Here is a 21,936-nt window from a genome sequence, read left to right as displayed (position 1 = left end):
CTTGAGTACTACAGAGATCATAATGTACGGAGTATGTCGATATCATGGCCTCGCCTCCCTAAATTTTCTTTTGTAGATATTCTATTCAGCAATAGTTTCCACACGAAAAGTTTAGTACATACTCGTAGAAACGAAAAGGGGTTCCATGACCAATTGTTGGAGAAAATCATACCCTGTTTTAACCTAAAAACAACCAGATTTATGAAAACGCCAGTACATATAGTCTTCCTTCTCCTGGTCTGGTAATTATATGCTAGCAATCAGAGACGCGATATTCATAAACTCAAAAGCAGAGAGCAAACACGTCTGATCCCACTCATTCCCTGAAATGAACCAACTGGCTCTCAAAACTTTGTTAAAAACATTAGCCGGGCATTTGGAATATGGGATGCCACTGCAATTAGCACAGAGTTGCTCACAACTATTTTCTACAGCTGTGAAAGGAAGATTGCATTTCAATCCTATTTTGATCAAAAAATTGAATACCGGGTCGACCTGGTTCGCAATAATAACAGCTAGATTAAGAAGGCAAAAATTGCTGAAACAGATTCCAAGAAACGAACAAAAGGGGATCATAGATAGAGCTAAATGGGAAGGGAAGAAGGCACACGAGATGATGACGCAGAAAACCCCAAGAATAAGGGTAAAAAGTGCGGGTGGCTATGAGTCCACCAATCCACTAAGTGTATCGGTTGAATTGGTTACAATGTAGGTTACAGATTGATATTAGAAAGATAATACTACAACTAGAACACTATGATTGTATTTTATAATTAGGCTTAAGTATTTTGTGATGCCTTTTACAATGATAATACTCCTATTTATAGCCTAGAGGCCGACCCGGTTGATCAGCCTGATTAACGAAATGTTGTTAATCAGCGGCATTTGTGGGCCCTCCTCAGCAAAAGTAATATTTTTATATTGAGTTCTGCTGATGGTGACATGGCTATGTTGACGGTTGAAGTTTTCAACGTTACAAAGTCCGTTACATCGTTTGGTGATAAGCTAATGGCCTTCCCCCTTCTCCAAAAAATAAAGGAAAACAAAAAAATATTGTGGATCTGCATCTTCTTCCTCCTCTGACCTATGTACTCAACACAATCAGTTACCTTGGTAAGTTAATTTATTGCTTTTCCCCTTTAATTTTCATAAACATAAAGCCAAAACAATAGGTAAAACAAGAATTTACAAAACACAATCAGTATTGAATTCAAACCAATCCATACTAACAGCCAAAATTAATTCCCAATTACAACCATACACATAAATAGTATTCATTGAAACCATAGCATGAGCACAATGTCGCAAATTTACTTACTATTCGACAAAATACCAAATTCAGTACTTCCACTAACCTGTTCTAATTGATTTCGACCGGAAGCTGTTGCAGCTTTTGGTTGTATTCCGACTACCGCTTAACCCTTAAGAACCTCAATTTCACATACAATTGATCACCGACGATGGAATGTCATAGTTCCGGCCACTGATAAAACAATCGGTGAGAATGTAGACCTTAGGGTTTCAGAAATTGGGAAAGTATCCAGGAACGTTAGAACAATTGGCTTGAGGACGGACGTTAGAACATGACTAGTCAAGCGTTAGTTTGACTATGAAGAACGTCTGCCATGTCATTCAGACGTTTTCCCCTTTAACAAGCGATGCGACCATATTGCCCCCAACTTTAATTGGAAAAAGACATTTTTGCCCCCTGATTTACTGATTTCGCAAATCAGTCTGATGAACAAGAATTTCCTCTATAGCCTATGGGGTATCCAAGGAGCCCTCAACGGCTCTCTCCATCAATCTACTAGAATCCGAAGTTGAGGGCCAAGGTTGTTCCTATTTATTCTCCACGTCTCCAGGTCTTCACCTTCTACGTTTGAAGTGGTCTTCTTCAACGGCTAGGCTACTTGAAGTGGTTCCTATTTCCTTGGAAGGAATCTTGGACCCTTTTCCATTCGGAGATTATTAGGAATATTCCCTGAAAATATCTTTGGCATGCTTGGTACCTGAATGCTAGCTGTGCAGCTATCTTCGACCTGTGTTATGCCAACCTGCAACCTGTAACCTAGCTTCCTGTAGAACATAAGAACTTGGGATAAAATTTTAGGCACAACAAATCCGACATTCGTTTTGTGATGTTGTCAACACTAAACAAGAAGGAAACACCTTTCTTTCCCATAAGGAAACACCTGATGCATTCCTCATATTAAACGAAAAGAAAGCCGAATTGACGAAGGAGTTTTCAGACTTACCTTGAAATGTGATTTCCCTAGCTAAGTTCAGTTGTTGCCCTGAAACCGAACAAAACCTTGCGAGGATTGCGGATACTGTAATGTAAACCCACTCTGAAAAATAACATGACAACATCAACTACGAAAAAAAGATGAGATACAGAAGGCCCCTTAGCCCCTGCTTTATGTGAAGATGAATAATGTTGTATTGATTAATAGAATTACAAAGCTTAATATAGTACAAAGGGAAAACTAAGAATATACCTACGGTAGCTATCAAAGGAAAATAAGATAATATCCTAGACAAAAAGATACTATGTACATAAGTAGGAGATTACAAAGAATAATAATATTTCCTAACAATATAATCAAAGATATATGCAGAGATAATATTGAGAAGATAATATCAAGTGATACTCTTAATATTATCTTCTACACTTTATACCACTAAACAGTCTCATATCGTGTTGTAACAAATAGGAAATTTTGTGTAGAACTAACCTAAAGATAGGGTCATTTGTGAACAACTATCCATTTTTTTATTTGTTTAGAAATACCCACAACTTTGAAAACGTTTGGGTAGCACTACCCATGAACATTTTCTGTCCAATTAAGACGTTATCGGAGCCCACTTTATTCACTTTTGCCACCCAATTAACTCTCCGAGTTTGTTTAAAGGTTTTAATTCACCTTAATTAACCTAATTAGGGTTTTAATTAGAATTCATTTTAGGGTTCATGAGTGTAAAATTATTTGGGGATTTTGATTTCTAAGGTTTGGGGGTTTAATTGAACTGGAGTTTTTGCTTATTTTAGCATTAATTGGCCATTGTAATTGATAAAAGTGAAAATTTGGGCCAAAATACCATTTTAATTGGACGGAGAACGTTAGTGGGTAGTGCTACCCAAACGTTTCCAAACTTACGGGTAGTTCTAAACAAATCCCTACCTTATAAAAAGTAGAAACATACTCTTATGAATAGTGAATAGTGTAATGCCAATTATACCCTTCAAAATGTGTATTTACATACATATCCCCATTAATATGTAGATGCTATTTTAATGAATAGTGTTTAGACAACTATACCCTCTAAAATATTTATGTACTTTTATGCTTTCATAAATGTTAGTTGTCTTGAACATTTATACCACCTAAATATAGTTGATTACATATTTTCTCTTATTGTTTTTTTTTAGGAAAAATTTCTCTTATTGTTAATTTAACTAATTTTGTGATTTAATAGCCAAGCCAAAAAAACCTTCAAGATATGGCTAGCTATGACGCGCGCATCGCGCGCGTTAGCTGCCCTAGTAAAAAAAAAATGGGTAGTTGTTCACAAATGACCCTATCTTTAGGGTAGTTTTACACAAATTTTCCTAACAAATATGTAATAAATGTGCTTATAAGTTTCTCATGTTTTTGGAACATTTATGTAATACTTAGGCCTTCAGAGAAGAGCCTAAAGCAAGAGGGAGATTAAGCAAATTGTGAAGGAGATAGAGCAGCATTCTCAAGTTTTCAAGTGTTTTGAAATTAGGAAAGTAAGCAGAAATATAGTATATGAAGCCCATAAACTTGCAGTTGCTGCAAGAAGAGGCATGTAATTTTTCCTCTTGTTTTATTTTTTGTCCAAAAAAAAAAAAAAAAAAAAAAAAGTTTCTCATGTTTTTGTCACTTGAATTGGAGTTGTGTAGTTATATGACATAGTTAATTAGCTAACATTTCTTGATAAATTATAAAAGTTACGTAACTTAATAAATTTTGGAGTCTTTTGGGTGTTAAACATTTGTGGATTCAAAGTTATGTTATGTTTCTTTTAAACATGTCTTTTAATGGATATTAAATGTTTAGGTGCATGTTAAAGACAATTATCTTGGAAAAACGTATGTTCAATTCAAGTATATTTAATTCAAAAAAAAAAAAAAAAGAATGCTATATTTGTGAAAAGTGGAAGTTATTCTTGAGTTTTCTTCTTAGAGATTTGTGATAAACACAAAACATAAACCATTGTTAGACTGGCCTAGTTAGTCTTCTTTGTATCTCAATATATAGCATTACCGTGTTAACTCTGTTGTTCTAAGTGGGGTCAGTAAATTACTATTAGGAAAGCGACATTTGGCTACGTGCCTAGAAGACCATATCCGATTAACCCCAATTATTATTTTTATTCCATATGATGCCATTGTAATTTTGATTTATTTTTCACTATAGCATCTCGTAAATAAAACATTGGTTCTGTACGATTGTGGTCCTTATTTTTCTAATTCCGACTGCAATTTTTTTTAGGATCATAATTACCCCAACACTTTAACCGGATTTTTTTTTTGTGCTAAACAAATTGAAATATACAAAACAAGACTTTCTTTTGCGCATAAATCGTGACAATTTTAAGCTTTTTTTTTTTTTTTTTTTTTTTGGTATTTTCGACCTTAAACTTGAATCTTTAGGCCGCTAGGGGCTAAAATATCCTATTAAAATCTTAACCGGTCAATTTTTTGACACTCAAATCAAATATTACATAAATTATGTGACGGAATGCTATGGTAGAGAATAAATTGGATAGTGGTACCATTTTTTGAAATAAAAATAAAAATTGGTACTAAATGAAAAAGCCTAAACTACAATGGTACCAATGGAAAAAAAATAATAAAAATAAAAAAGGAAAGTATGATGGATCAACTTTTTAAATAGTAGCTAAATTAAATTATTTATTTAATTAATTATTTATTTATTTATTTAATTTATTTATTTAATTTTTTTTTTTTTTAAAACAGTACTCCCTCCGTCCTTAAACTAAAAGCCTATTTCTCGTTATTATATGAGTAATAAATGCTCGAAAGAAGCTTTGTATAAACTATAAAGAGACGAAGGGAGTAGTTGCTAAATTTATAAACATACTCAAGACATTATATCTTACAAATTTCAATTTGAAACGTTTGTTTACGATGGATTACATGAATGCACAAAACTAAAGGAATGGAGGTTACATTGTTACTCATTCTTAAAACGGAATGTAAAATTTAAAATTTTACGATAAAACCTTGAAGTCGAGGGCTGGCTTGAAACTCTACCGCTTTGTATTGAATTATGCTCATTATGTTCACATGAATCCAACTCATCCATTGATTTGTACCCCTACAATCAAGATGGTACATCGTTAGATTACATTTTCCGTCCTTTATTATACCTTCTATGATTTTCTTTTCCATCTATATGTCAATTTTCCGTTTTTGGCTAATTTTTCTATCATACTAAGGAACTAATGAAAAAAAAAAAAACTGCTGTCACTTGGAAATTTTAAATATTAAAATCACATACAAAGTACTCACACATAAATAAGTAGTCAATATATACCACCTTCATGGCTTCATACTACATTTGCTCGGGTTCTACTCCTTAAATGTAGCAATATAAATCAAGGATAATTCAAACGGGGACTACTCATGTGTGAACTGTGAAGTTAAAAAGTAGGATGAGAGATAAGAAAATATGAATACTTCCAATGGTTTTAATTTTTTATTTTATTTTATTTTTTTTAAGGGTTATTCTTATTAAAAGTAATTTTTTTTTTTTAAAGTGTTACAATTTAATATTTCACGTATTTATCTCGCTTTTTGTTGTTTCATCTACTCAAACCTATTACTAATTTTTTACTCAAAATTTTGTTAACTTTCAAATTTTTTAGTATTCCACTTAGGGGCAAATCTAGGAATAAAAATCTAAGGGAGCTAAGAACAATACAGTTAACCCAAAAGAAAAGAAAAAAAAAAAAAAACTAAACGCTAATAATGGGGAGTCAAACTTGAGACCTCCCTCAGCATGTAAAGCTCCAACAACCGACTGGGCTATCACTAACAACATGATATGTAGGTTAAATACTTGCTATTTATTAGTCACTTCAGGGGAGCTGATAATTTTATACATCACCAGTTGGGCCACGGGGGGCCGGGCCTCCACCACCACCCCCCCCTCTCGTGGCTCCGCCCCTGACTCCACTTACCTCTTAATTTATAAAAGCAAATAAAATTGACTAAAATTTAACTAGTTAAAGTTTAATACTTTAAAAAAACGGATATATGAAATAAAATACTTCCTCTGTTCTATTAATATTGCAACAATGATGAAATTACGCATTCCAAAGCACATTTTATATGCTAAATATCTGTAATTGTGTAAGAGTAAAAATTATAAAAAGTTGATATTGTGAAAGTATTTTACGAGACGAATCCAACAAGATCCCACATGACTATATTTTGTTTAACGTATAAATCATATTATATGGTCAAACAAGAGTGATGAATAGTGTAAAAAGTCCATTGTTGCAATATTAATAGAACGGGAAGTATAAGTGTGTAAAACTACTTAGAAAAATATTTGTAAATGGAAAAGAAAAAACTCTCTCTAATTTTGTAATTACAACAGTTTGACTAGGCACACCGCACACATACCGATGCACACATTTGATCGTGATTTTGATTTTTAAAACATGGTGTGGGGGGCCACTAGTAAGGGAGAAATTAATAAATTATCTTTATAAGTTAAAATAAATAAATAAAATCAGATCAAATTAGAACACTTATTTTTCTATGATCTTAAAAGGAAAGTGGAATACTCTTTTAAATACGGATCGGAGGAAGTATAATTTTGAATTAGTATAAATTATAAACTGATATTATGAAAATTTAAATTGTAAATAATATATTAATTATATATTGCATATTTGCATGACAACATAATTCTGTAATCGTGTGTATTTATTAAAATTACCGAATAAAAGAATAGAAAAGTCAAATTGTTGATTAAAAACAACAAAAGGAATAAAATTTAGTAAAAACAGAGGAACTATATAGGAAATTTAAAATATACTCCTTCCAATCCAGAATAATTGACAAACTTGATGTTTTTTTTTATCAACTTTGATAATCTTTTATTGATATTATATAAATAAAATTTTAATCAAAAATTTAGTATCCACTAAATTAAGACAAGCAATGCGTTTTTTATGTGACTAGACTGCTAGACACACCGTATGTCTGTTTGTAAAAGAGCTTTAAGTAACTCCCATCAGACTGACTGAGCAACCCCTATCAGTGTGAACGAGTAATTTATGTAACATTGATGAAATAAGCCATATAATACTGAAAAATTCACCCCATGATAGCTGGTCATATGATATGACCAGCCACATAGAGAAATTTGGGTAATACAAAACCAATAACAACTTGTACTTATTAACATTAATTATTTATAATAGCAAAAAAAAAAAAAATAGGTCAAAACTGAAGGACATTATACTGATATAGAGGAACTGATTTACTCGTATTAGAATACTAGCTTATGGTCCCGTGCAATGCACGGATTTACCAAAATTTATAAATATTTTTATTTCAAGAACTTTTTTATGATTTTTTTTTTTTTATAATAAGTATGAAAAAATTCATTATTGAGCTTATTATATTAAAAATTATGCATATCTTTTTAAATAATATTATTATGCTTAAATTTTCTATAAGTTGTTACAAAAATGTTTTATTGAATTTGGGACGGAAAGATTGCGTTTAAGTAGGAAAGAAAATATTATAGTGTATTAAAATTGCCTAAGATAATTTGACAAAAAAAGGAAAAAAAAAATTGGAGGGAAATTATTTAATTAGATTTTGCCACGTGTCATTTTTTATTCGCCTTTAGTATATAGTTATTGATTGATTGATTGATTATTGATAAGACAAATTTTAAAAAGTAATCAAAACTTACCAGTTCGATATATCGTAGTGGATCTTTGCACTCCTTTTTTGCAGCTGGGAACTTGTCCATGATATAATACAAGAAATCCTTGTGGAATGAAATTATTAAGAGTGAACTTATGATGACAATAATAGTGATGGCTACCCAAAAGGACTTTGCGGCCATGACAGTGTATACTCCACTCATAAATGCTAGTAAGGTGCAGTTGAGTGACACCCTGAGCAGTACCATGCTTCGATCAACCAATATTAACGATTTACTAGGTTCGAAAACCATGGACCATGTGAGACAAATCAACACTAACATTGAAGAAAATAAGGCCATTGTATTAGACACCAAAAACACTAAAAAAGATGCCTTCTTCCCCAAAAGTGCATCACCGGTATCTTGATCAAATCCACCTGGAAGAGTGAATCCGGCAGTGAATGTAATGGTGGCCAATAGAGCTGCTACCACAAATAGTGATGCTCGCACATCTAACAAATTTGTCCTATGTTGGAAGTATGCTGTCTTTATCTTTGGATCAAGTCCAATTCTTTTGCACATGAGATCCTGTAATAATTTGTACAATTTGAAAGAGATCGATATTTTATCTATTATACAAATAAATGAGTTTTCAACAAGGTGATGGTATCAAACTATCAAGTATTAAAGGCCAAGAGAAACACTCTAAAAAATCATTTTGGGCTAATTAAAGAGGTTGTTGTCATGAAATTCATCCATATGGTTTCTTGACAAACCCTAGGCATTCTAAAGCTGTAAAAGAACCTTATTCATTCTCTCATCTACTAACAACAACTAAAAATCTAAAAAAAGTCATGTTGACATCATAGATTGACATATGTTTTACGAAAAATTTTCCCGACTAAACTGTTTATGACATCATCCTTTTTTTTATAGACAAAATTGACCTTAACCCCCTAAACTATAGGTGTACACTCAACACCCAAAACTTTGACTATTAATTTGGATGCAATGCGTACCACTAGTGCTGTCAAATTTCAAACCGAAACCGTTTAACTGTCCGAAACCGACCGACCCAAATGAGAACCGAACCGATTAAAAACCGATTTTTTTGAAACCGAAAACCGACCCGAACCGTATTTTAGTAAACCCGAAACCGAATCCACCCGAATAATGTTAAACCGTATAAGGATCGAACCCGTTAACAAACCGAACCAAAAATAAACCGAACTGAAAGAAAACCGAACCGAAAAAGAACCGAACTGTATCTAACCCGAAACCGGTTCCAACCCGAAACCGTTTAAACTGGCAAAAAAACCGCTTACACCGAACCGTTAGCAAACTGCTACTCGTTTGCACCGAACCATTTAAAAACCGAACTGTTTGTAAACCAAACTGGTTATAAACCGAACCGTTTATGAACCAAACCGCTTCTAAATCGAACCGTTTACAACCTTTTGTATATAATTAAATGGATTTTTTTTTTGACGGGAATATAATTAAATGGATTAAATATTAGAAATCTTAGAATATTTTTTTTTTAAAATAGCAAGGCAAATCATTCATTAATGATAATCAGTGTTCACAAACAAGAGCAAAACAAGCAGGCTCAGGCCCTGCCTCAAACTATTAGCAACACTATTGCCTCTAGTCATGTATATAAATGATTAAATAAGAAGTATATAATAACCTAATTGTAAACACAGTAATACATTAATACACTAACTCTTATAATCTACTTCGTAATAAACTAGTAAAATCAGTATGACTAAACTTGAAACAGAACATAATATGTATTTATAAAATCAATGAGAATTTGTTTATAATATGATGCCTAAATAGTAAATATGAAATGATTCGCGACTTTATATAAAACTTGTGAACGAAAAAGGTTAGCAAGTACTATCAAATTTCAAACCAAAACCATTTAACTGCCCGAATCCAAACAACTCGATAAACATTTTATTTTTTGAAACCGAAAACCGACCCGGACCGTAATTTAGTAAACTTGAAATGGAACCGATATGAATAACGTTAAAGTGGTTAAACCATCGAAGAACCAAACCAGTTATAAACTGAACCGAAAAGAACCGAACCAGTTATAAACTGAACCGAAAAAGGACCGAACCAGTTATAAACTGAACCAAAAAAGAACCGAACTGTTTCTAACCCGAAACCGTTTCCAACCGAAACTGTTTGAACCGGGATAAAAACCGTTTACACCGCACCGTTAGCAAACTGCAACCCGTCTGCACCGAACCGTTTACTACCCGGACTGTTTACAACCCGAACCGAATTAAAACCGCTTAAGAATAAACCGAAACCGAATCGAACCGATAACTATTTAAACCGAACCAAAACCAACCCGTGAGACAATTAAACCGATTCCAAACCGACCCGATTGAATACCGAACCGATTTCAAACCGAACCGAAACCGAACTGTCAAACCGTTTTGACAGTGCTACGTACCACTAATTATTGATTTGGGTGCAATGCGTACCAACAATAACCCTTTAATTACTAGTACAAATCTTATAGTTTGAGTGCTACCAACTTTACCTTATTTTTATCATCCCAAGTTCCAAAACTAATTAATAATCATTAAAAAAAAAATAATGAGAGTATGACTACACAATTTCGAAAAAACTCAATACTACTTTATTTTAAGAAGTAATAATACTATTTAAATAATTAAGGAAAATGTTATATATATAGTCCTAAAAGCTACATATAAGGAACTAAAAATGAAAAAAACAACTGAAAAAATAACATTAATTACACTGATTTACGTGTGAGTTAGGGCCTGTTCATATTTACTGAATTGAGCTGAACTGAACTGATTGGAGCTGAACTGAACTGAACTGAACTGATTGGAACTGAACTGAACTGAACTGAACTGAATTGAGCTGAATTGAGCTGAAATGAATATTTTATGTGAGAGGGAAATTAAGAGCTGAACTGAACTGAACTGATTGGAACTGAACTGAACTGAACTGAACTGAACTGAACTGAACTGAAATTAAGTAAATGTGAACAGGCCCTTAGTCATGCATTCCTAAATTAATACTTAATTAGAAAAACTATTAAATGCTTATTCATAACCCTTAGGCTACATATAGCGTTAACCTTTAAATAATGCAACACACAAGATTAATCTAGTTAAAGTATTAAGAGTAACACCCCCTCAATCAAGAATTTAAATTAATTTGTGACTACGTTATTTAAGGATTCAAATTTACTAATTATTTGAATTTGTCACTCTAAGTACATATAGATTAATACATACTTCCTCCGTTCTTTTTTACTTGACCCGCTTTGACTTTTACACTATTCACCACCCCTCCTTTGACCGTCTTTTGTGAATAATATGTAAGGAAAAAAAAATTCATGTGAGATCTTTTTGAATTCGTCTCAATAAGTACTATCATAATATATGACTTTTATAATTTTTTACTTATGGAGAATTAAAGATATTGATCGTTAAAGTTTTGCATTGGCAAGCGTGATAAAAGAAACAGGTCAAGTAAAAAAGAACAGAGAAAGTACATACATATATATATATATGCATGTGTTAATCTTAGGTTAATAAGTAGGAAATAAAATATCATCAACAAATGTTGTAAATTGAGAAAAGTTATGGATGGAAACGTACCCACTCTTTACCATTATTCTTGCAAGCGTGTGCAAGCAGGTCCATGGCAGTTACAGTTTGGCTGTCGTTGATATTACATAATATCTTCTTGATGCCGAGCAACGTTTCTGTTAAAAAGATGTCCTTTTTCCGTATTGCTCTGTGTAAAGGTGTTTCTCCATCGGAATTTTGAAGATTGATTAGATCTATCATGCGTGGAATTTTAAGAAACTCTTCATACTCTGCTAAGCTTAAGAGTTTTATATGATGCAAAGGAGAATCCTCATTTAAAATACAGAGATCTCGAAATGCACCAGGATTATGGTTGATGTAAGCACAAAGAGCTGCAACATGACCTTTCTCACATGCGCTAATCCAAGCCAATGGTTCTGTTTTGAACACAGATTCATTCTTTCTTAGTACAGCATTTATAAACCATGCTGGACCAATATCATATGCTGTATCCCAAGGTGATTTTTTATTGTTGTCTCGATCCATGATGAATTCTGATGCTTCATTAACTAGGAAAGTCCCAAACACTTCATCTGTTTTCATAATAGCAAAAAATTATACATCATATTCACTTTATTCTGTCTCTAATAAAAATCTCATTTTCTCTATAAATATTTTGCTTTATATAAAGAAAAAAATTGGTAAAAATAATCTCAATGATTGATCATTCACTCAAAATATTCTCAAATATTGGATTATTTTTAAATAATCTTAACTTTGGAGTCATTCACTCAAAATGGTCCCAATTGATCGTCAACTTGTTAATAAGAAAATTTCTTTTTTAGGCTTTCAATAACACGTGTCACCAAGAGATTAGTTGAAATATTAAAAAAAATAAAATAAAAAAGAAACCTTAAGAATAAAAAAAATAATTAAATTTTTTTTTTTAAAAAAAAAACAGATCACCCACGCAACCCCACCCACGTTTTAGAAGCCCTCCCCAACAGCCTAATAGCCAAGTCCCCTACCCCCACCCTACGACGCACCACCTCCAATCCCCATGCCATCAAAGACACCCCCTACCCTCGATCATTCCTAAACCACCGCCGCAAAACCCCATCACAACCTAAACAAACCTCTGCTCCACCACAGCTAACACGCCAACTCCCACGCATCTCTGTCTGCCACCAACAGCAGCAGTGGCACAACCACACTGCAATTACCTCCACCTCACGTCATTAATAACAGCTGCAAAGTACCTTAAATCAGACCCAAATTCATATTTAATTCAGAGCGAGTGCTCATTCTGATGAAGCAGGCGCTCCGGTTTTGTCGGCCTTCCTCCTAACCACATTTTATTGGCGTGGGTGTTGAAATCCATTGCAGCCACTTGTGAGTGTCCCACATTGGAGAAAGATGAGAGGTGGTTCCACTTTATAAGGTAGAGTTTAATCCTACTATTGCCAATTAGTTTTAGTATATATAGAAGCTCCTAAGCCTAGTTTGTGGACCAAATTAAACTCTCCTCCTTCTTGTTAGGGTTAGCTAGGCCCATTTCATATTGTATTGGAATTTAACATTGGGGAGGGGAATCTAGTGGTGGCAGGTTCCGAGATGGGGAAAGGGATGTGGGTGGTGGTAGGGAGGGAGAGTGGTCGGTGACCGGAGTTGGATTTTTTTAAAAAAAATTATGTTTTTATTTTTTTTTATAATATTTTCTATATATTTTTTTCAAATAATCACATAGTGACACATGTCACCTTAACTTGTTATAACAAGTTGAGATCATTTTAAGCAAATAACCCTTAAAGTTAGGATTATTTAAAAAAAATTCAAAGTTAGGATTATTTTAAACGAATAGACAAAAATTGGGATTATTTTTACCAATTGATTTCCTTAAATAAAAGTTAATTTTTTTTTTTTAAAGTTAAAGTATCGTTTTTCAATCAAGTTGGTTTCTAGTAAAAATTTAAAATAATTTGAAACTTTAGGGCTGTTCACTTCAGCTTAATTTCAGTTCAATTCAGGTCCAATCAGTTTAGTTTAGTTCAGTTAAGCTCTAATCAGTTCAGTTCAACTCGTAATTTTCTTCTCTCATAAAAATTTATTTCAGCTCAGTTCAGTTCAATTCAGCTCCAAGCAGTTGAGTTCAGTTCAGCTTAGTTCAGTAAATGTGAACATGTCTAAATGAGACTAAATAACAAAAAATAAAAAACAATTTTTCCTCATAATTACCCTTTTTTTTTTGACAAGCATGATAATCACTTTATACATGGTTGGTAGTAAAATAACATTAATTTCTATTTGGGTCCAAAATAGCTTAAACTAGGCTGGTCATTAAATGGCCCAATGTTAGAGGCCCAAAACTCCAAATGCTAAGAAGGTGTACTTTACAAACTAGGTTGGTCAACAATAATGTTTTTTGTACGAGTGATGTCCAAATTGTTGATAAAAGTTTAAGATAAACTTTTGGATTGAATTTTAAATACGGTCCTACAATATCTAAAAGGACACTTGACAATCATTTGGTCTTGTATGGATCCGGTCATTGTAGACTCAAAATTTGATACTTTCAAATAATGTAATCACATTCTGGATGATATAATCACTTTTTTAGATGATATAATTATCTTTTTGTGAGTTATATTTTGAATTATGTAATCTCATTTTAAACCATTTAATGAGATTATATAATTATCTTTAGGATGATAAAGTTTAAAAATCATCTTTTTTTGAATGATGTAACTTACTATTTGATACTTTTTATAATGATAAATTCACTTTTTGAGTGATACATTTACGTAACAATTTCAGGATGATATAATCACTTTTGTAGTAATATAATAACATTTCGTATGATATAATCACATTCATATGGTATACTAGAAGGTTGGGTCTACAATAAGTTATTGTAGACTGGGTCTATTCTAGTCTTTATACTTGACAATATATTATTAAAAAAAATTCCCGTCAAAATAATTTTCTAAAAATACATTATGACTTTTATTTTATATAAACTTCCTAAAATATCAACTTGCTCTTTATAACTATTACATATTTAAATATTTTTTTATCACATGTTTGAAGATTATTAATACGAAGTGTATTTCATGCGTTTTAACACCTCGTTAATTGATTCACTTCTTTTATATAATTATTACTCCGCATATTATATATTTTTTATTATAATTATACAAAATCCGTGTGCATTGCACGGGGTTTAACCTAGTATACTATATATTAAAAGATGTTCCTTTTATAAGAACGGTGTCATGTAGCACTCTTCAACGTATATGACACCATGTCACTATGCCATGTCAATATTCAAAGTACATGTGACGTGCGTTTGCAACTTCATTTAACAAAATAAATAAATAATTTATGATTTGATCTAGATTCGAACCTGCAACCTCCAACAAATAAAACTTATATACTTACCTTCTCAACCAACTTTTATTGTATAATTTGTGTTTTAAATTTCACACAATTAACATTATATATTCTTGTAAAATTAGAGGTTATTTATTTATTCTTCACAAGATTAGAAAATAAATACATATGAGGTAAAAAAAAATCGTAACATATGAGGCAACGCTCGGATCACACACTAGCTATACAAACAGTTGAACATAATTATCAAATTTAAGAAGTACAAAGTACAAACTAGCAATTTGGGGCATCGCCCGGGACACACACTAGTTCATTTTGATAATGCAGGATATTTAAACATAATGAAATGATCCTGATTAAAACATATTTTCACTAATTCCCTATTATTTTTGTAAATAAATTAAAGAAAAAAATGCCACAATTAATCCTTACTTTGCTCCATCCTATGGATGTCAATGGGATGGGGTGGTGCGGATGTTGCTTTTTCCATCCCCATCCCCGCCTAAAATTCTCATCCCCATCCCTGGCCCGCGACAGGTCCAAAATTCTTCCCCATCCTCGCCCTAGCGGAAACAATCCAAAACCATCTCCGCCCCACACCCACTTGAATATCCACCTCCACATAATCCCCACCTTCCATATACATCTATATTGCATCATAATGATTAAAAAAATCATTGTTAAGTTACACATTTTTGTTATATACTTTTACTAAACTACTAGTATTATTTTTATTTAATTTATGTTTAAAATAGTAAAAAATGTAGAGACATTTATACGTAATAACATACATGGCTGTGGGTATGGGGCGGGTGAGACGGGGTGGGTATGAAGTGGGTATGGGGCAGGTACAACCTAAAATCCACCCCGCCCCATCACCCATGGCGAGTATAGTTTTTATCTCCCATCCCCGCCCTACAACACGCCAAACTGGGACCCATCCCCGCCCAGTGGGGCGGGTCTCCTACTTGATCCGCCCAACTGACATCCCTATCCATCCGCGGATATTGATCCGAACATCAGTTTATTCACTATCACTCCCAAATCTGCACCCTATTAATTTTTATAATCTCCAAGTGACTTGGAACCGGTTGAAGAGGTAAACGTTGATGATTTATGATATTTACACATGTGTAGCAACATGATAGGTTAAAAAAGAAATATAAAAAGTTAAATACAAAAAATAAAATCCCCATCCTCTCAGCCTTCCTTTCCCTTAGCCACATGGCCAGCCCGCTACCACGGCAACCCAACCCCTTCCCCCTGAAGCGCTGGCCGCCGCCTCACTTTTTCTCCTTTTCCTTCTCCATCCTCCTTCTCTTGTCCTCCATCTTCTCTTTCTCGGTCTTCTTCTCCTTCTCCGTCCTCATTCTCTTGTCATCTCCTTCTTCACCCTCTTCGTCCTCCTTCTCTTTTCTCGTCCTCCCTATCTACTATCACTACTCATTTCCCGGAAGCCGCTGTAGCCCCGCCAAACCCCCCGCCGCCCTTCAACGCCTGCTAATGCCCCACCTTGAATTTGCTTTTGATTTTGTATGGTTTTTAAGGTCAATTTTGACCATGAAACTTAGATTTAGAATTTTCATGGTTGTATTTTGCCTAATTAACTAGATATAAGGTGAAGTTCAAAGCTACTTTCTAATTTAAGGTCTGTTTTCGTGTTTATTGTGGTTGTTCTTGGTGGTGGTGGGTCTAAGCTTAGGGTTAGGGTTAATTGTGCGGTGGTGGGTCGCTGGCTGTTTGTGCATGTGTTCGCTGGCACAAGCGAAGGGACGGTGTTTCGGGTGTACTCCGATGGGAATATCCGAACCACTGACTGCACTGCTGGAGTCTCGGGCTACCTGCTGGGGTCTCGGGCTAAACCTTGAAAAACTCCGTCAGCGCCTCTGGAGGACCTACAAGAGAGAGAACGTTAACTGCCCTCAGGGGTGGTTTCGAGGAACCTCCTTCCGATGGCTAAGTAAGTGTTTGCCTTTAGGGAGGGTATAAAGCTTAATATGCTTAGAGAGAGAGAGAGAGATTAATCAACCCCCTTAATGTGGCATATGCGGGGGTATTTATAGTGTATGATAACCCTCCGACAATGGGGGCAAAAATGAAGGCTGGAGATGCCTTTCCTTCCGGCAGGAGCTTCCTTGAGTGCCACCTGCCGGAGGTAGCAGGATTGCCTCCTACTGCTGGGTAAGGGTTGTTTTTTTTTTTTTTTTTTTTTTTTGATTTTTTCTGGACATATCATGTGTTGACACGTGTCTGGTAACTTGCAATACCAAGTTAGGTGACCGGTTGGGGGTGATAAAAATTAATACGGTGCAATGTTGGCAGTGATAGTGAATAAACTGAAGTTGGGATTAATATCTGTGGATGGGGGCGGAGTTGGCATTAATGGTGGCAACTTTTTCAAAATTAAATATAGGGAAATTCTACATGGTGGCCTCAAGGTTTTCATTTTTCTACGTGGAAGACGAAATTTTTTCCAACTCTCTAAAGTGGCCCTAAGGTTTTGAAGAATTATGCATAGTGCCCATTTTTTGATTTTTTGGCTAACTTTTTTAGCTTTTGGTTAGCCATAAGTAAAAAAAAAAAAAAAAAATTAAAAATTAAAAAAAAATTTAAAAGAAAAAAAAAAAAAGAAAACCACCAGCCAGCCACCCACAGTAGCCGGCGCGCCTAACCCCCTTCCCCATTGCCCCCAACGCCAGCGCGCCTAACCCCCTTCCCCAACGGCGCCGGCGTGAACCAAAAACCCCACTCCCTCGGCGTCAGCCAGCCACCCCGACCTCCCTCCCTTCCCTTCCCTAACCAATCTCGTAACCCCAACCCCCACCAATCGAAAACCCCTAAAAGAAGCCAAAAAAGTTCAACTGTCCCTCGTCACACACACGAAACCCTAGCGTTGATCTTTTAGAGGTGTAGGGGAGGGGCGACCGAACTTTTCCGGCCAACTTTTGGGGTTTTCAAAGGGTGGAGGTTGGGACTTTGGGTTACGGGTTTGGCCTGTTTATGGTCGTCGAGTTACGGTGGTTTGGGAAGGGAGGGTGATCGAGGTGGCGCCAACAGTGGGGGTTGGGGTTGTGGATGGTGGACGTGGTGGTGGGAGGGTGGTCGTGGGTTTGGGTATTTTTTTTTAAATTTCCTTTTTTTTTATTATTATTTCTAAATATAATTTAATTATTTTTTAATAAAAAAAAACAAAGGCTAACCATTTTAATTGTAAAGGTTAGCCAAAAACCTAAAAAAGGGCACTATGTATAATTCTTCAAAACCTTGGGGTCACTTAAGAGAGTTGGAAAAAACTTCGTCTTCCACGTAGAAAAACTAAAACTTTGAGGCCACCATGTAGAATTTCCCTTAAATATATTATGATTTCTTATTTTAAAGAACTTTTTTAAACGAATTTTATGATGGGAATTGTATCGAGTTATAAGATATTTTTAAAAGTTATCATTATTTTGTATATATATAAAATATAAGAAATATATCGATAATAAAACTCTATACAACATTTTTATATTTAAAAATCTATCAAAAATTCGCTTACTTAGCATCATATGTATCACAATAATACGTATTTGTAGCCTACGTGCCGTAACACTTGGCGATATCTATACTATATATTAAAAGGCGTTCCTTTTAAAGGAACGGTGCCACGTGGCACTCTTCAAAGTATGTGTGCTATGTCTCAATGCCACATCATCATCCAAAGTATATGCGCCACGTAAGCTAGCCACTTCACTTAACAAAATAAAATATGCTTTGAACAAGATTTGAACCCATAACCTCCAATACATATATGTAATACATTTACCATCTCAACCAACTATTATTACTGTTTCAAGTTTAACATAATTTTATATATTCATTTCAATTATTAAGTAAATTAGAGGTAATATAATCCATTTATTTTTCACAAGAATAAATATAAATACCGATGTAAAAAAAAAAAAAAAAAAAAAAGAAAAGAAAAGGTGACATTCGTAGTAATGCCCGAAACACTACACACACTAACTATAAAAATAGTCGAATATAATTAAGTACACAAACTAGCAACCCGGGAGGATACACACTAGTGTTATAATTAAAAGGGGCACATGTTAAGAAATATAAATTAAAAGGAGCTCATGTTATAAAAAATGTAAAATGAAAAGGAGCATAAAAATTAAACGGAGCACATGTTATAAAAATAATTATGATAATTGCTAAAAATAATTAATTAAAAATAACTAAAGTGAATGATACTAGAGTGGGCGAAATCTTACGTACCTTTATGTGTAGCTTTATGCAATATATTTTGGCCATCCAAGGGATTCTTCATATATGAGGTCTTTCTTTCCTTACTCAATCTTGACAATATATGTTTGGTAACTTCACGACAATTATTGTCTATAGCTAGAAACAAAGTACTGTGCTTTGGCTCATAATAATCTAGTAGATCATCAATATATTCACCCTTATATAGTGACAATATATATAATGCAAGATCTTCACGATTATTTTGTAATGCCAAGTGCAGAGGTCCTTCATTATTATTATTCTTTTCAAACCATGGCAACTGATAAACCTCAAGGTTTCCCAAATTCAGACAACTTTCTTTGAAAGCTTGTACAAGTAGCTGAACAATTTGAAGCGTTGCTGGATTGCTAACAGTTGCAGCAACATGAAAAGGGTTGTTTTGGCAACTGTAATCTGGGGTATTGATAAGTTTGACGAATGGAACTTTCCAATTGCTGTTCAGTATGAATGTAAATAACCATTCTTTGTCGCTACATACCCAAGTGTGAACTATTGTAAATCCTTCTTCATCAGGTTCTTTGATTAAATTGTGATGTTTTTCAATCATTTTTTCACAAAAGCTTTCTGCATTTAGGAAAAAAAAAAAAAAAAAACCATCGTTATTTTATTATTTGACTAGTCTAATCAAATAACATAAACTAAAAGATACAAAAAACAACATAACTCGTGTTACTTTCTGGTGCGACTTTTTTCCCTCGAAACTCCCCCCACCCCCTTTTTTTTTGTCAAATCTTCTTAGAATTATTTTAGCATAATATTCCCTCCACTTCAAAACTTATGTGCATAGTTTTTCACTAAATTTGCATAATTGCTTTTTGAACTGATAAAAATTTGAATTTTATAGAAAACAGAAAAAGTGCACAATATGTTCAAAACTTATGCAAGTCAAATTTGGGTCTTTTTTTTTTTTTTTTTTTTTTGCACATTTAGTACAAAAAATAGCACATTCTATACAAAAATTATGCACATAAAATCGTTCTCATCCTTCTTATTTGGCCCTGAATCTAAATTTTTAACAAAAAATATTAATATATATAATTCAACATATTAAAATAAAATTTTATCCCCAATATTATTCTTTTTTTAGCACGCAGTTTTATTATTTTGGCTACTGAGTTAATTTCAATTAAAATAGAAAATAGTTTTAGCACCATATATAAATGTATGTATATATATTACTTTACTACTCCTACAATTCTTATTAATAATATAATGTAATTTTATAAATATAAAAAAAATAATATAATACTTAATTCTAACTAATTAATAAAATAGACCTATCCATAATACAATTTAATTAAAATAGGCCTATAATTTTATGTTTAATACAATTGTAGGAGTAGTAAAGTAATATATATACTAACCTCACTCTAATATAGTGTGTTTCCACTTATAATGAAATGAATTCCATCAACATTTACGGACCGAGAAATCACTTCTCTCTCTAGAACGAGAGCTTCTCTCACCTCAAGTGAGTTCCTCCTAGCTTTGCTAGGGTTCATCAAACACCAGTTTGAAGGTACTGCTACTGCATGCATGCAAATCTAATCCTTATCTTTGCTTCAGTATAGGAGATTTGGCTAAGTATAACTCCTTTTAGGTTGGAGATTTTACAATATCTTTGCTGTTAATTTGGATTAACTCACCTTTTCCATTGTTCAAAAAATTTTCTTGTTATCATACAATCTTCTCGGTTTCCAATTAAAGGCTGCAACCTTTCTTAACCAAGTTGCACCTCCAAGAAAGCTGAGCGCCTCCCACCGTTTCTTGTAACCAACCAGATTAGTGCATTAATTGCTCTGATTATTTACTAGTGCAGCAAGAATTAGCTAGAGACGGCTAGCTATTATTTAGTGGTTAATTACACGAAACCACTGCTCCCCACGCTCAAAATTTTTCGACTTCCAATAACTATTGTTCGATTATAAATGCAAACTAAGCTGCACCATTGATTATCAACTCAACATTCTTCTTCTCTGTCTTTTCCTTAACTCTTCTAATCTTAAACTCTACTCTTCTTACTGTTCTCTTCATTCTTTCTGTCAAATTATGCATAACTCCAACCAATCTCCTAATGCTCATAATGAGCAAGATGATTCAGATCTGAGAGGGGGACCATTAATACCCAACCCTCCAGATTTTAATGTTGAAAATGTCAACATTAATTTTAACTTGAGTGTGATAGGCCTATTCGTAGGTCCTCACCCTCCTTCTGTTTATTTGGTACAACAAATTGTTAACTCAAGATGGATAAGAAGTGGGGAAATAAGAGTCTATAGGTCGGGGCCTTACTTCCTCTTCGAATGTAGCATGGTAGAAGACCAGCAAGCCTTAGTTCGAGTCAGTACAGCAACCATAGATGGGCGATTTATTAATTTCAGACGTTATCAAATCGACTATGTGCCTCATCAAATGAGTTTTTCTCTAACAAGACTATGGGTTAGGGTGTATGGATTACCCCTAGCCTATCTCACGGAACGTTGGGCAAGACAAATCTTTAGGCACGTGGGGTATATTGAGGAGTTGGACCTCGAAGGAGAAGGGTTGCCAATTCAAGCTGAGCTACGGGCTAGGGTCCTTGTGGATCTATCAATCCCTTTGATTCCGGGGTGTTTCATACCCCTAGAAGGGAATAGGGTCATATGGGTGTACCTAATTAAGGTACGAGGGCTTGTACAAATTCTATAAACTGTGTGGGTGCGCTGGACACGCCACCTCTCGCTGCCGCC

The 21,936-nt window shown here is 33.9% G+C and overlaps 1 protein-coding gene across 1 annotated transcript; it reads right to left on the bottom strand.

The window, feature by feature from the left end:
• Window positions 1-246: 246 nt before the first annotated feature.
• LOC145594293 (uncharacterized) lies at window positions 247-19,754 on the bottom strand. Its single transcript, XM_081650628.1, has 5 exons — window positions 19,178-19,754; window positions 11,597-12,120; window positions 8,284-8,531; window positions 2,010-2,076; window positions 247-495 (listed from the first exon to the last, which is right to left on the bottom strand). The coding sequence occupies exons 1-5, from the start codon at window positions 19,752-19,754 to the stop codon at window positions 247-249; spliced, it is 1,665 nt and encodes a 554-aa protein (XP_081506754.1).
• Between the last annotated feature and the right edge of the window lie 2,182 nt (window positions 19,755-21,936).

This window comes from Chenopodium album, chromosome 19 (assembly GCF_948465745.1).
Source record: "Chenopodium album chromosome 19, dcCheAlbu1.1, whole genome shotgun sequence".
Lineage (NCBI taxonomy): Eukaryota > Viridiplantae > Streptophyta > Magnoliopsida > Caryophyllales > Amaranthaceae > Chenopodium > Chenopodium album.
This window is presented reverse-complemented; position numbering and strand designations above follow the sequence as displayed.

Bases quoted from the DNA above. Each gene is read 5' to 3' on its own strand.
- LOC145594293 (XM_081650628.1), bottom strand. From the start codon at position 19,754: ATGATTGAAAAACATCACAATTTAATCAAAGAACCTGATGAAGAAGGA. The intron at 8,532-11,596 runs GTACGTTTCCAT...AAATTATTACAG, and splicing joins AGAATAATGGTAAAGAGTGG to GATCTCATGTGCAAAAGAAT. The intron at 2,077-8,283 runs GTTAGTGTTGAT...TATGTTCTACAG, and splicing joins ATGGCCTTATTTTCTTCAAT to GAAGCTAGGTTACAGGTTGC.